Source organism: Ciconia boyciana, chromosome 8 (assembly GCF_034638445.1).
Source record: "Ciconia boyciana chromosome 8, ASM3463844v1, whole genome shotgun sequence".
Taxonomy (NCBI): Eukaryota; Metazoa; Chordata; class Aves; order Ciconiiformes; family Ciconiidae; genus Ciconia; species Ciconia boyciana.
This window is the reverse complement of record NC_132941.1, coordinates 63,693,327-63,707,657: the sequence shown is the minus strand read 5'-3', so window position 1 is coordinate 63,707,657 and position 14,331 is coordinate 63,693,327. Positions and strand designations below refer to the sequence as shown.

Below are 14,331 nucleotides of genomic sequence, written 5' to 3'. Positions count from 1 at the left end.
TAGCGTCTGACACAGGAGACAGCTGGGGGAAGATTTGTGTGAGCCTTGGGGAGGAGGGAGAAGGGGAGACAGGGGCAAGAGAAGAGAGCAAGGAATGGGAAACAGAAGCCAACTGCGGGCTTGTGCTCCCTTACGCTATATGGCAAATTCTTATGCTAGTGTAAGTTACATCGAGTTGTCTCATGCATCAACAAGCCTATTTGTATGTGTCTTTCCAGCAGAAACTATCAGTAGCCATCATTGCCAAGTAACACATACTTATCACATTAATGTAACAATATAAAACCAAGACCGCAAAAGGCTCTGGCAGGAAATCCGGTTGCCTGACATCTACCACATCCGATAGCGTGCTCCTTCTCAGCCTGTGGCAAACAGAAGGTAACTGAGCAGACTTGATCTGCAATAGGAGGGGTTATCCTAAGCGAGGTAGAGCTGGCATTTGCTGTGGGATGGGGAGGACTCAACTGATACTGTGTCCGAATCTGAAATGGAGACATACTGTCTGTCAATGAAAAACACCAGCTTGACAAATACCGGTTTGGCCACACCAGCTCTGTACCCTGGTTCACGGTGGTACTTAGTACTGTAGTTCCATAAAAAGAGAAGAGGGAGTAGAATTTTTAGAATATTTTAGAATTTTTAGAATTCGTAGAAAATGGCTTTTTATCCCTTTCCAGCCAGATCAGCTGACAGACGGGCTTGGCTTGGCTTTATGCGGGCAACCCTTCCACAGCTGAAACAACCGTTCCCAGATCACCGTTGCCACCGAGTTCTCCCCAGGCTGGGGCTGAGGAATTCATCCTTTTAGAAGATCCATACAATATTCTATACGCTGGGCCCTTGGTTATTTTACCCGCTACCACGCTGCCTCTAGAGCGCTGCGCCAGCCTGTTCCCTGCGCGCAAACCCTGCTCTAAGGGAGAGACCACGCTCCCAGCTGCTGCCTTTGCAATACAGAGCCTGCCTGCGTAATTAAGAAGCAGGAGATGTTCCCCTGCAGAGGATGCGTCCTATCCAGCCGCTGTAGCATTCTTAAACCGGAGAGGGCTTAAGACTTTTATTAGCAAGTAATTTGGCAGGTTACAGACCTGATCTGTTCTATGTGACTCAGCGAAGTGCTGTAAAATATTACTTGCATTTGGTTACAAGAAAGCAAGAAGAGGTTACACAACTTTCCCCAAAATCACAGAGAGGCTGTTCTTGGGTCTCCTGTGCTGAGGCTCTTCTCATCAACTGGCTGACAGTCGTGTAAATACCGAGAGCCTGCAGCTGCACGTGCTGGTGTCTATCCTAGCAGCTCCTTCTAAAATCAGCAGGATGGGGAAGGGGTAAATGGTGGGGTTTTGGCTACATTTTACAGCATTCATTTAGTTTTTTTTTTAAGCCCCCCCCCAACTGCCTGCTGCCCTTTCCATTCCTCCTGCCGTCCTAACCTGCACCTGCTACCACAGATTTTCTGAGGAGAAAGCGCTGCCTTTCAGCATGGATCCGTGCAATGTGATGCCAGTACAATGCCCTCAGGCAGGCAAAATCTCTTCTAACAAAGCCCCTTTAGGCACCATTGCACTCCCAGGAGAACCAGAGATTAGGGTCTAGTCTGACGCTGTTCTTGGGGACAGACCTAGACTGTCCCTCTGGAGTGAAGTGAAAGCTGCAGCAGTGCACGCCCTGACCTCTTGTTTTAAGGCAGCCTGCTGAATCAGATCTGATCAGAGGGTTTCACCTAGAATTTCTTTCCTCTTACCCTCAGGAATCTGCCAGTGGCAGGCAGATCAGTAGACTGTTCTCTAACCAGGAATCTTTCTTGCTGTCCTCTGCACCTGAGACACTGTTACTGATCTCAGCAGTCTTGCTTCATCACCCCTCAGCTCCTCTGCTCTGAAGAAGAGACTTTGTCAGGGACACATTTCTTCTACCCCTCACCCTTGCCCCTGCTGATAACTCTCTCAAGCGTAGGCCTTTCAGCCAGCTTCAGAAACCTGCTGCTCAATCGTCTGCAGCTTTGACCCCACCAAAAGCCAGGAGGGTGTAAGGGGTGTTGCATGGAGCCAGCCCCCACGTGGAAGGCAGGAAAAGACACAGAAACCGAGACAGGTATCAGGAGCCGCCTTTTTCTAATCAGTCATTCCAGATCAGAGGCAACAGAACAGCTACACGTGCCGCCTCTCATCTTTCATCCTTTCACAAGGTGCTTTTGCCTCTTTCAGGTGCGTTTGTGCTCTGTGTTGCATCAGAAAGCCCAGGTTTCTTCTGAAGACAGATCTAAGGCTGCACTTGGAAAACCACATTTAAATGGTCAGGATAGAAATTTCTCCAAATGGGGTTTCCTGGGTGAAAACATGCCCCCCACAAAAAAGCATCATTCTGGATCTCTCACCCTGAGAGTAAGAATCACCTCCCTCAAAACAAGCACCTTAAATAGTTAACTCACTACTTGGGTATTAAGTATAAAGAGGTTAAAAATAAACATGTATGCATACATACACACATGTAAAAACTGTTAATACCTTTAAATAAAGTGTTTCATACTGTTATTATACAAGAATGAACCACATTTCTTCATAGAAAAACATTAAGACAGCAGATGTTATATTCTTGAAAACTTTATCTTTAAATACAACATATTTCCAAAAAACAGAGTCCTCACATGCTGAGATTAAGGCTACGCTCATTTGTTAGGCCTGATTTTACAGATTTTCTCCAGCCCCCGCTGCCTTTCAAATGGGTTTAATTCTGTGGAGCAGTTTGCTTCTCTGATGAGGGTCATAACCAATAAAAACAAGACATGAGTTTATATTTAATAAATAAATTTTTATTTAAAAATACGCTCTCATTTATTCACAGTTTCAAGTCTGAAAAAGATAATACTATTCTTGATCAATTCAAACACAGCTAAAACCAGTCGCTTTCTGGGGTAAAGGAGATCCCAGTGATGGCTGATATTTGCAAGAGTCTTGCACCAAAGCTAGAAAGGCACACGTTTTTGTGCAGGATAGTAACTGTAAGAAGAGTAGTGTGTCCACATATTCAAGAGAAATTTCTTTGTACAACTTCGGTTCATGTTACCAGTTAAAGTGTTCCAATGAAGCCTTGCTTACAAAATCTATTTCATTAAATATCAAACCAGAGCAACTGTGAGATTACATTTTTATGCAAAATATTTATGTCACTGCAAAGCCCATTACCTGTAAGAGAAAAATCGTGAATTTCTCCAACACAGAAGATTGTAACCTTCATATCCAGAACCCCAAACTGGCATTTCAAACAAAGAAACACGAGTAACCGAACCCCCACAGAGTTACCGCAGGATAAAAAGGAATTCCTGTTCTTTCCCAGGTGTACAATGTAACAATGTAGGCGATATTATCACCTTCAATAAATACAAATACCGCATCGGCAAAAATACCACTGATCCCACGCATAGCAAGGCACTGTGTCTGCTGGTGTGCAGCATTTCAGTCAGGGCATTCCTCCGTCGCTCGCTTCGTTACCTTGAGTCAGCTGTTCCAGTAAATTTAAGATTACCTCTATTCGTTCCAGCAGAGTCATACTTTTGTTAGCAGTTGCACGCAACAGCAGGGAGTAAACTTGCTTGTTTGTTTTAAGAACAGCTTCTTCTTCATTAACGCCCCTAAAAAGATAACAGATAATACAAACTATTAACCCGACCACAAGAGTTTAATTCTGCCAATTATCAAAGTGGTTCTTAAATAACAACCTTGATGACTATCCCTGTGAAACCACTCAGCTGGTGTTTTCATCTGAGTCTCTTAGTTCCTTAGTTCCTCTTTCCCACCATTTCACAGCCCTGCAGTCAGAGCCTCTGCTTATACTGCAGGAGGGATAAAGTGTTCCCATTTTTATTCAGCTCCAGTCTGGCCATTTTATTAACTCATAATCCCAAATCATATCGTAAACCCTCCAAAATCCAGGTCTCCACGCCAAAACTCTCTACTTTGGTCTAAGTTAGTGTCTAATCTGATCATGCCAAACGCAGACAGACACCTGAACACTCGGGAGATGCGGTCGCGTTGCTCCCGTGCCGTTGCCTGCCATTCGCTCTCCTCTCCAACCCATCACGGATGTCATTCTCCTGTTCAAGTCTGAAGCCCATGATCTGCCCTCACCCTCTCAGTTCCATACATCTAAACTATTGCCCTACGACAGAGCCTTTTCCCTGCTCAATACCTCTACACAAAAGAGCTTTTCCTCTTTCGCCAGCCTGCAGTCTGAGCTCCCACCAATTCTCTCAGTTTCACAAGTAGCATTGTAAATCACTTCTCACCACGCTTGCTGGCCTTCTGCTTCAGCGCTGTCACCCCTCCTCTGCTACATTTAACATCCAAGACTAACAAATCAGTGACCCAAACCAGAAAAAATAAAAATAAAAAAATGCTGCCCTTGATATTATAAATAAATTAAGCGGGTATGTGTGCAAGCAGCAGTCAGTTTAATTGCAAATGCAGTGGGAATTACCAAGAAATGGTGAAGCAAATTAAATTCATAACACTTGGCAGAAATCAGACAGGTTTGTTTATTAAACAGTACAGGTAGTCAATAAAAAGCCACTGAAATGCAAAGTATTTCCAGGATAAGTTACAAGAATTCCCAGAATGAAGTATTACTTGCAATTACTTCTTCCCTCCAATTTACATAGCCAAGTTCAGTTACGCTTACGCATTTCACTTTTAGAGGGTAAAACTCTGATTTCATCCAGTTTTATTGCTAGTCTGCAACTTTCACTAGCAAACATTAATTTTACCACATGTACTCCTGCTCTCTGCCAAAGTGCATCGGAGACCCTGAAATAGCATTTGTGAGCTCCAATTTCCTCCCTTTTCAGCCCATTATTAAAACAGAAGGCAGACGTGATCTCTTCCTCCTCCAAAGCAGAACTGAGGAAACATACACAAGACGTACGCAGGGTACTAGCAAGGTTAAGCAAAAGGCAGTTTTAAGCTTGGCCACAATTCACCATTGTTTAAAAAAGTTTAACGTGTTATAGCAACACTCCCATTTCACAGTATTCAAACTGTAACACATTCCCTATACAGAATCTTCAGTACAAGACCCCATTCGAGAGAGACAATGGTGAGAAAGTAAACGGGAAAAAAACCCACAAAACAAGAAAACGAGGTTTTTGTTGTACAACACTTACCCATATTATGAGATAACAGAACTAAACCAGTTTACTCAGTTACTCGGCCATCTACTTGGTTACATACAAATTCTGCTTAATCCTCTGCATTTCACATATTCAGATTGCCACCTTGTGGAAGCTCTTTTTTAGAGTGAAAGCACCCAACGGTGCACCTAAACCGCTGCTAAGAAAGCACACGGGCTTTCTTCTTGTCGCATGTTTTTCTATTTACCAGTCTCCTACTATCAGCAGACAACTTACTGTGCAGATTGAATTCACTTCACAGTTTACTTCTAGCAAAACAGCACTTGCATCAGCAGTGCTTCAATATGAAAAACTGTTAACACAACTTCCAACAATAAAAGAATTCTCCAGAACTATATACTGGAACTAATGCCACATTTTCATAAATTAACTTTATATAACATTATAAACAGCAGTAGTATGCTGCTGTAGCTTCTGCAATCAAACACATTTGCTGCTGAGGGAATAAAAGGTATTTTCTGGATCCTGAAAGCAAGAGCACACACATTCAGATCTAACCCATAAAGCAATAGCGGTGTAAGGAATTACACTGCCACACCTAATCCCAACAACACTTCAAGGTCAACACAAAAAGGAGGAACCACATTTGCTCTGAATCCCAGCAGCACGACAGATTATTTCTTCATTGCACTCCATTAGGCATTAGAAAATTCTTTAACGCCGGTGAGTTACCTTCCCCCCAGACATCCGTCTCTATTTACATTACTGACGTACCGACATTTATTCTCAAGTATTTGGCTTGCTAAACTACGCTGTCTCCGATATATTTCTCACCAAGATATATCAAAAGGTCAGCAGCACACAGTAGTTTCTCCCCCACTAACTTTCAAGTGCTCCGTCACAGATGAAGACCAACGTCAGTTAAAATAAAGGACACCATATGTATGCACCTCCTTCGCTCAAACTATTTGATTAAAATAATTAAAAAAAAAAGACAATGAGAAGCATGCCAGCAAAATTATGGCAGTACAAGTTAAACTGCTTTGTGTGTGAATTTATACCTATGAAGGACATAGGATTTATATCCTCCAAAGGGTAAGTTAGATATCACAGAGCATGATAAAGCGTCAGTGATTCATAACTGTACTGTGCATTTCAGACAATGATTACAAACTTATTATTTTCCTATTTGAATACAGCCATTCAAGTCTGACTTTTTTGTCCTCGCTCAGTCCTGAACTGCTATCGGGAAAGAGGAGAGAAAAGAGCTGCCTAGACACACTCAGTAAAGGTGTTTCTTGGTCATTCCCTCAGGGACACACAAAACCACAGAAAACGTGCAAAATGTAGACGATCAAGGCATATCTTGGCTCCTTCTCCACACAGAAGACTCACCTCCCTAAAAGAATAAATATCACACTTCCTTGCATGCTTAAGAGTACATAGTTGGTACAGATTTATGGACGAGAATCACATCTACCCACACATGTCAAGGTTCAACTTACCCAATTTTTTTTTTGGTTGAAGTTAGCAATTTAATGGATTGGAGGAGAAGGAATGACATTCTGGACTCAAAAATACTAAGCAGTTTCAATACTTCTTCTTTGTTAAAGCCAGTAGAGGAATCATTAGGTGACATATTCTCTGCACTACTTTTATCCTTGCTTATCTACAAGAAGAGAAAAACCAAAAAAGCTATTTCACTGAACTCCACCATTTAAACGCACTTCAATTAAGTCAGACAACCACACTGGCAGGTTTAGCTGACTCTTTACAGGAGTGGTACCAACATCACAATTGCTATGACACCCTGTTTATGAGGCTTCAGTAACTAGCTCATATCTATGCTGTACACAAGTTATGCTGACTGCCTATGTTGTACGTATATATATAAAAATATAGTAATTTTTAGTTATAAAAAATATCAGACTTGACTCCTCAATCTGTTGCTCAAATTGTCATCAAGGGATGAACACGTCAGCATATATTGCAAGTAATTATTTATTTAGGCATCAAGAACCTATTAACACTAGCTAGAGAGAACCTTCCACATTTTAATATTGAAATATTAAATATACTATATGGAGACAATTCCCATTTATATTGTACATACATTCTTAAGTCCTTTAAGATGACTTTTAAGGTATGATAGAGTTCCACAGAACCCCATTCACTCAGACAGTCAGTATACATCCGTATACAAACGTGTTTTAATCCCTCTCCAGATGAAAGTTTTGTTCTAGAGTAAATTTTTTTTTACTCCACTTCCACTTAAAGGCTAGAAGTGAACCACAACAGGTTCAAACCCTGTCCACGCTATTTAAGCAACTAGCTCTACTGAAAAGTAAACCAAGCAATGTCTTAATTGCCAAGTGACCCGTTTTATGTGAATGCAAGAGACACAAAGGAGCAGATAATCAGACAACTTGACTCATTTACCTGTTCACTTTCTGCCACTAGCTCTTTTCTGATGAGCTGGAATGCACCCTTGGTTTTCACCATTATATCTAGGGCCCCAAACAAAGTCTTTAGTTTCCCAGCGCTGCTGTTCTGACCTTAAAAAAAAAAAAGTAAAAATCAAGGACACAAATGGCTTATATTACGGATTGCACCTTTTCTTCCATCCAAAGATTTCAAGAGTTCTCACAAGAAAACTGTGTACTGTCCTAGTCAACTGAAAACCAGTAAGATAAAAATGTCCCTTCTCTCTTGAAGACGACTCTATTCTGCAAAGCAGATTACTCCTACTCTCATATACAAAGTTATCTAAAAATGAAATTAAATAGGTAGTTTGGAAAGCTGTTGTAGTAAGACAGAGCTAGACTTACTCGCCATCTGGAATTCTGCAAACGCCACTCTTTCCAGCTGCACACGAAGGAACTCACAGGGTGCATCCTTCAAGAGTTGGAAGAGTCGTACCGCTTTACTATAATGAAGATCAGCAAGTACACGGTGTTGTTTCCTCAAATGTTCGTCACCAACCTGCACTCAAAGTAGGGTACATAGTAAAGCCCAGACAATTTGTATATTCATGAGATAACCATTGGGAAAAAAATTGCTTATGGACTACACGAGCTACCAACAATCATTCCCCAGCTCATTTCATAATGGTTCATCTAAATGTCTGCACGTTTCTCGAATACATCACCAGCCCACCATCTTTGAAGCTACTGTAATTTCATAGCTAATGCTAACAAATTCACATCAAGTAGAACTAAGTTAATCATAAAGAATAATAATTTGGGGAAAAAAAAAAATCAGAAAGCAACATGCGAGTCTACACTAAGGCTTTAATAAATTGTATGCTAATGTTCTAGCAGAAGGCTGCCTGCTTAAGTATCAGAAGAGTGGCTTGGAAGCAAAACCAAACAAAAAAAACATTTATCAATGGCTTCTGTTATGAGAGCATGGAACTACTTAGAATAGACAGAACCATAAAGCTCAGTACACTCTATAAAGGACAGACTGCTCTTAACATTATATTTCACAATGATTTGCAAATAAACCACCTCACATTTCTTTAGTTAAATCATTTAAATAAATATATCCCAACTACAGGTAGAAGGATAAATATCAATCTCCACACACATTAGACATGGTAAGTATGGAACATGGTAAGCATGGAACCTATACAGAAAAACAAAACTGTTTGTACTAATACCTGGTTTCTCAGGCAACTGTGGTACATGGAAGCAAGCCTGTGGTGGATGGTCGCAGCCCGATATTGGCAGAGAGGCTGTCGTGCAGACACTGTATCAACATCACAGTATTTCAAGGACTTCATCATGGCTTCACTAACTTCCTTCTCTATCTACAAGATAAAAGAAAAAGATGTAGTGCGGTTACTTTGAAACTAGAATGCCACGACGTGCAAGCGTAAGGGTTAAATCTCTATTTGCGACACTATCTTTTCATTAAGCGAAACCTCAAAAATGCAAGTGACTAAACATTTCATGGTTTGCAAGAACTACTTCACAAAAGTTCTTCAATCTAATGCAGGTTTACAAGTTATTCCAATATCAATTTTGCTCACTGTTTCGTTTTTCAGGAAGACATTAGTTTATTTTAGCAGATGTTGTCAAAACTGCTCTTCATTACCTGTTCCTGAGCCTTTCGAGACAGCGGAGCATAATCCTGCTGTAGAGTTGCCATAGTGAAATATGTAGTAGACAGCTCCCAGTTCACAGAATCCCAAACAGCCGGATGCACATCTCTCTTACCTAGTGATCTTAATGCCTTCAGGTAGTAATCAATAGCCTACAGATTATAAAACAATAACATACATGGTTACTGCTTAAGTTTATAGCAACTAGGAATTAATTTCCCATTACTCATTCTCAAGGAAGCATTCCAAAATAACCTGTCAGAGCCTTCTTCAGTATTTTCCTTACACCTGTTTTGGTCATAACTTTAATCCTGACCATGCATTTCTACCTCCTTTGTGTGTGGTACTGCAGTCTGTTAAACATCAAGATCTGCATGTCACAGCACTTCATGTATCAGGGCAATGGAATCAAACCTCAGCAACAATACTGAAGCCTATACAGCGGGGATTAGGCTAACACTAAAGCAGGAGAGGTATCCCAAGTTACTACATCAAGACTTACAGATATTTACAAAGATATTTACAAAGACTCTACAGTAAAAGGCATATTAGGGTGTGGGCCATTCTAAAAATAGTATGATGTTACCTTATTATAATAAAGGGCCTCTTCTGGGGAAAACTCTCTTTTGAAGTCACCTCCAGTTGCACAGTGAGCTTGAGCACAGATTCGCATCAGTCTTCCCGTGTTGCACAGCAGAAGAGCAGCATTGGTTGCGTCATCAATTGACTCAAAATTCTGAATTCCTTCTTCAAAGCAAGAGAAGCTTTTCTTCCAGAGTTGCTGCTCTGTCGTCGATACGTTTTTACTCACTACGGTTAAGACACAAGGCTTACTATCTCTTTCAAGTTCTTGAAAGATACTGAACATTTCCACTATGTTATTTTTCTTGTAAATGACCTTTTAGAATTTAAGGGTGGTAAATGATTGTGAAGACCCAATTCATGGAAAATACTCTTAAGAAAACCTCGAACATATGAAACTCTTGATACCTAAAGTGCACTATTACACATATTATACTTTCAAAAGAATCGTGATAACATGACACAGAAAACAGGGGAAATTAACAGGATAGAACACAGATTGTTTTTTTTTTTCCCCACAGTAATATTCAGGGTATTGCAGTTACTTCTATAAACTTACAGTATGAAACAAGTAAAAAGTGACTTTTACAGACAAGTGAAACTCAGTATTTGAGCTTTGACTTCAGCTAAACAGCAGTTCTGCAAAAACACGGAGATTATGAAAAATTGCAAAATTAAGAGTCCAACCCCAAATCCTTCAAATATTAATTGGACAAAGGTCAGAGAAAACAGACGGTATTTGGGAGACTGGAGCTGTTTACACTGAACCACCAGCATCTAATTTGTTCCAGTTTATGTAACTCTTACCTGTAGACAAGACATTACTGGTTTTGCTTTCAAATACAAAACCCCACCAAACACCTTGCCCTACAAGGAAGCTTAGGCAACCTCAATTTCCTCAGAAAAAAAAAAAACAAAAAAACCACACCACCAAAAAAACCCCAACCACACCTTCCCACACCCGCCCCCCCCAAAATAAACCAGAAGCAAAGCTTCCAAGGATTTACTAACCAAAAAATTCAGACTGACTTCACTGAAACTATTCCTATGTTTAAATTAAGCTTACGCTTGTTCACACTGGGCTAAACCAAACACATCAAGAACACAACATGCCCTCCCTTTTATAACAGGCTTGGTTTAAAGTGTCCATCATGTTTCTTGAGGGCATTCTACACACTTTAGAATTTCTCCAAAGCTGTGGATTCCATTATTCAGTTTAGGCTCAGTCAAGTACAGTGTACAAGCCACAGTAATCTATTGTAGATAAATATTTACAACGGACATTAAAATTACATAACAACAATTACAGAAAAGTAGTTACTATGAAGTTCTTTAAATGTTGTCTTTATAATCAGAAATACTCAAGATTTCTCGCACTGTTAGTAGACATAATTGTTGGAGCTTTGTGAAATTGTAAGAAGTGGGAAAAAAAAAATAATACTTGCCCACTCTCTCAGTCTGCACTGCAGCAGCCTGGTTCATGTAAAACACTCCAATTTCATTCCGGATATTACCCATCCTCTTTAGTACCTGTATACGCTGCTCTGGATTTTGGTTTTTTAAATTACTGAAAAGTAAAATTTCATAAGCTGCTTCATAACATTTACAGCTGACGGAAAGTTGGCATTCCAAGTCTGTAGACAAGTCAGTAGCCCAGGCAAACACTAGAAAACAGAATGCAAAGCCTGCACGTCAAACAGTATTTCCAAACAAACTTAAAGCTGCGATGGCCATCATTTTGGGCATTCTCCTCTAGACTAAGTATAAGACCCATGTCAGAATGATCCCACAATTTCTACAGATAAGCACAATTTACCATTACTTAAACAATTACTGTCTTTAGTTACTTTACAGCTTCAGACATGTCATACAATATCTTGACAACCTCCTTGCGTATGACAGGCACAATAAGCTTTCTCTGAAGAAAACAGAACTGAAGCGTAATAAACCCTCCTCCAGAAGTGATACTAGTGCATGGTTTTGTGGAAGCACAATGAAATTACTTATGTCTGTCATATAACTGAATTATGGCAGCTGTATCAGTGTCATACCTTGGCATCTGGATTCTCTGTGAAGACTGTGTAATATTTCCTGATCTTCCTTTGTCTGGTAATTATATTCTTCAAGATATGCTGCTCTGTTGTTTGCATTTTGAGCAAGCATTAATTGGATATCTCCACAAAGGGTTAAACACTGACAAAGAAATACTAACACTTCAGGAAGCATGCTGGTGCAGAGACAACAGTAGGTATCTATTAGGAAAAAAAATCCAATGGATGAGGGAGGGGGAAAGAAAAGAATTAAACGTCAAAAGGTTTGACACAGACTGACAATATAATTGGCTTTTATGTTACCTGTCACACTTATTCTCTGTATGCAGACAACACATGTTCTTCTAAGAAGAACTAACCTATTTTAAAGTCGTAGTTGCTCTACACAGCTGACGGTTTCAAAAGAGCAACTATGTTGTTCAAGATGAGCAGTGAATCTGGTAATTACAAATGCTAATCTCAGATTTGACTAAAGGAAAACAGACTTTCTACAGATTAACTCAAGTGAGATATAGCCTGAAAAACTAATTTCCAAAAGGTACAGTTTAAACTTGATTCTCAAGTCTTTAAAAGACTGAAAGCTGAAGAAGGCTTTGAGTTATTGATAAGCATATTGATGCTTTGTGTTAAGATCAAGTGTTCTTGCTTTATAAGCCTCCCCCCCGCTCCAAGCCCTACAAATATGGAAGCAAAATAGCAGTACTACAGTACTAAGCTAATGGCATTTTCCAATTAGTTATTCTCATTATTGTAGTAATAGTCTAAACAGCCTGGTTTTACTTCCTTCATTTTCCTCAGTAACACTTGGAAGATGTATTTCATTTTAGAGGAGTATCCAACTCAGCTGATGAACAAGTTTGGTATTTCTGAGAGTCAGGAATATTTTTAAATGAAATGGGCACCACCAGGCATTTCCAGGGAAAACACATCTGCTTGCAGCGATAGCACTTAGACCACAGAATACTATCTCGGTCTTGGCACCAGGACCGACTCTCCCAACTTCAAGCGCTCTGAAGCTCGAAATCTGCACTTGAAGTTTCCCAGTCTGTCAAAATGGGAGCACCTTTCTACCAAACAGAGTCAAGAGTTACTCTTAGTACAGACTTCCCTCCTCAATAATGAGCTAGACAGTTTAACTACACACATGGTTGTCAAACTTGTCACTGCACGCTACTAGGATAAATCATGCACAAGAGAAGTACTTGATATCGTGAAAGGTATATACAAGCAATGGTACAGATGACAAATACATTCTAGCAGCTTACCATGGCACTGTAAAGCCAGCTTGATGTATCGTAATGCTCTCCCATATTTCTGTAGAATCATAGCAGCATCAGATAGGACATAATAAGCCTTTGATGATTTCAGAATGAGCTGGAGTTTCATTTTATATTGCCACGATCCAGGAATCATTCCTGACTGACTGGAATGTTTACCCTTCTGAAATGAGCCCACTGTAACACGAACAGAACCTCGTCAGTAAATCTCATCTCCGTAACTTATGCCAGAGGTTGGACATAACTTCATCAGCATACAGACAGAATGTAAATTGCCTTATTACAGCTCTGCACAAGTAGAGTTATGCCAAATTGTCTGCTACTACATTTTTCATCTGCAAAATGGACCTGATACTTGGAACTTTTCCCATGTACTCCACCTGATAGTGAGATGCTCAAAAACAGTGAGCAGGGTGACAATGCAGCTAACCTCTCATACTTGGAACGGCTTTTGAAATATGGGTGCAGCAGCCAAGACTATTCCGTTAGGTAGCAGTAGAAAAGAATGGGAAAGCCACAGGCATAATTTGTCATGTTCTCCACCAAAACCTTACGATATATGCTCTCTTTCTGTATGAACAGTTTCAAAATGAGAAAGCCTCCATTTGTGGGTTTAGCCTCCAGCACAGGAAGAACTGGATAACCTGGTCCTTCCTGCAAGGAAAACCAATGTGTTTCTCACACTAGTTTCAAGACATCCTCAGCATAAGATGATGAAGGTTCCCTCTTCAATGCTGCAGTGGTTATGGAACCAGAAAGAACAGGCCACTGACTTTAGGCATACCAAAGGACAGAATTTTGTCCTGACAATATTTGCACACAGAAATGAGTCTCTTGCTTACAGGTGGACCTACAAGGCCTGACTTGCAAGCCCACTATGTTTAGTAAGTTCTAGAAGAACTACATGTTTATGTTAGGACAAAGACAAATCTAATACACTAACACCTCATACAGTTAAAGACACAGAATGCACATATACTGTATCTACTATTCAGAAGTAGTTCTCCAAGAATTAAAAGCACTTATCCTTTCTATATATGTATGTAAACATACGCATGTAGCAGAGAAACTACAGAGTTTGCATCACAGAAAACAAGCAAACCCACATACTGGAGAAGCAAAAGTTTCTCCCTTATGTTTGAACTACTTTTCTCTAGGTTGAATTCGATCTTTATTACCTAAACAAGTAGC

The 14,331-nt window shown here is 40.2% G+C and overlaps 1 protein-coding gene across 1 annotated transcript in view; it reads right to left on the bottom strand.

Moving 5' to 3' along the window:
- Positions 1 to 2,798: 2,798 nt before the first annotated feature.
- The window catches only part of EDRF1 (erythroid differentiation regulatory factor 1), a 28,722-nt gene continuing 17,189 nt past the window's right edge, over positions 2,799 to 14,331 (bottom strand). Inside the window, exons 16-25 of the mRNA XM_072870892.1 lie at positions 13,129 to 13,317; positions 11,864 to 12,064; positions 11,258 to 11,476; positions 9,817 to 10,040; positions 9,224 to 9,382; positions 8,787 to 8,936; positions 7,954 to 8,107; positions 7,565 to 7,680; positions 6,631 to 6,794; positions 2,799 to 3,631 (exon numbers count right to left, since the gene is read on the bottom strand). Coding sequence (XP_072726993.1) covers positions 3,460 to 3,631; positions 6,631 to 6,794; positions 7,565 to 7,680; positions 7,954 to 8,107; positions 8,787 to 8,936; positions 9,224 to 9,382; positions 9,817 to 10,040; positions 11,258 to 11,476; positions 11,864 to 12,064; positions 13,129 to 13,317 — 1,748 coding nt within the window. The 3' untranslated portion in view covers positions 2,799 to 3,459. The remainder of the gene's footprint in view (positions 3,632 to 6,630; positions 6,795 to 7,564; positions 7,681 to 7,953; positions 8,108 to 8,786; positions 8,937 to 9,223; positions 9,383 to 9,816; positions 10,041 to 11,257; positions 11,477 to 11,863; positions 12,065 to 13,128; positions 13,318 to 14,331) is intronic.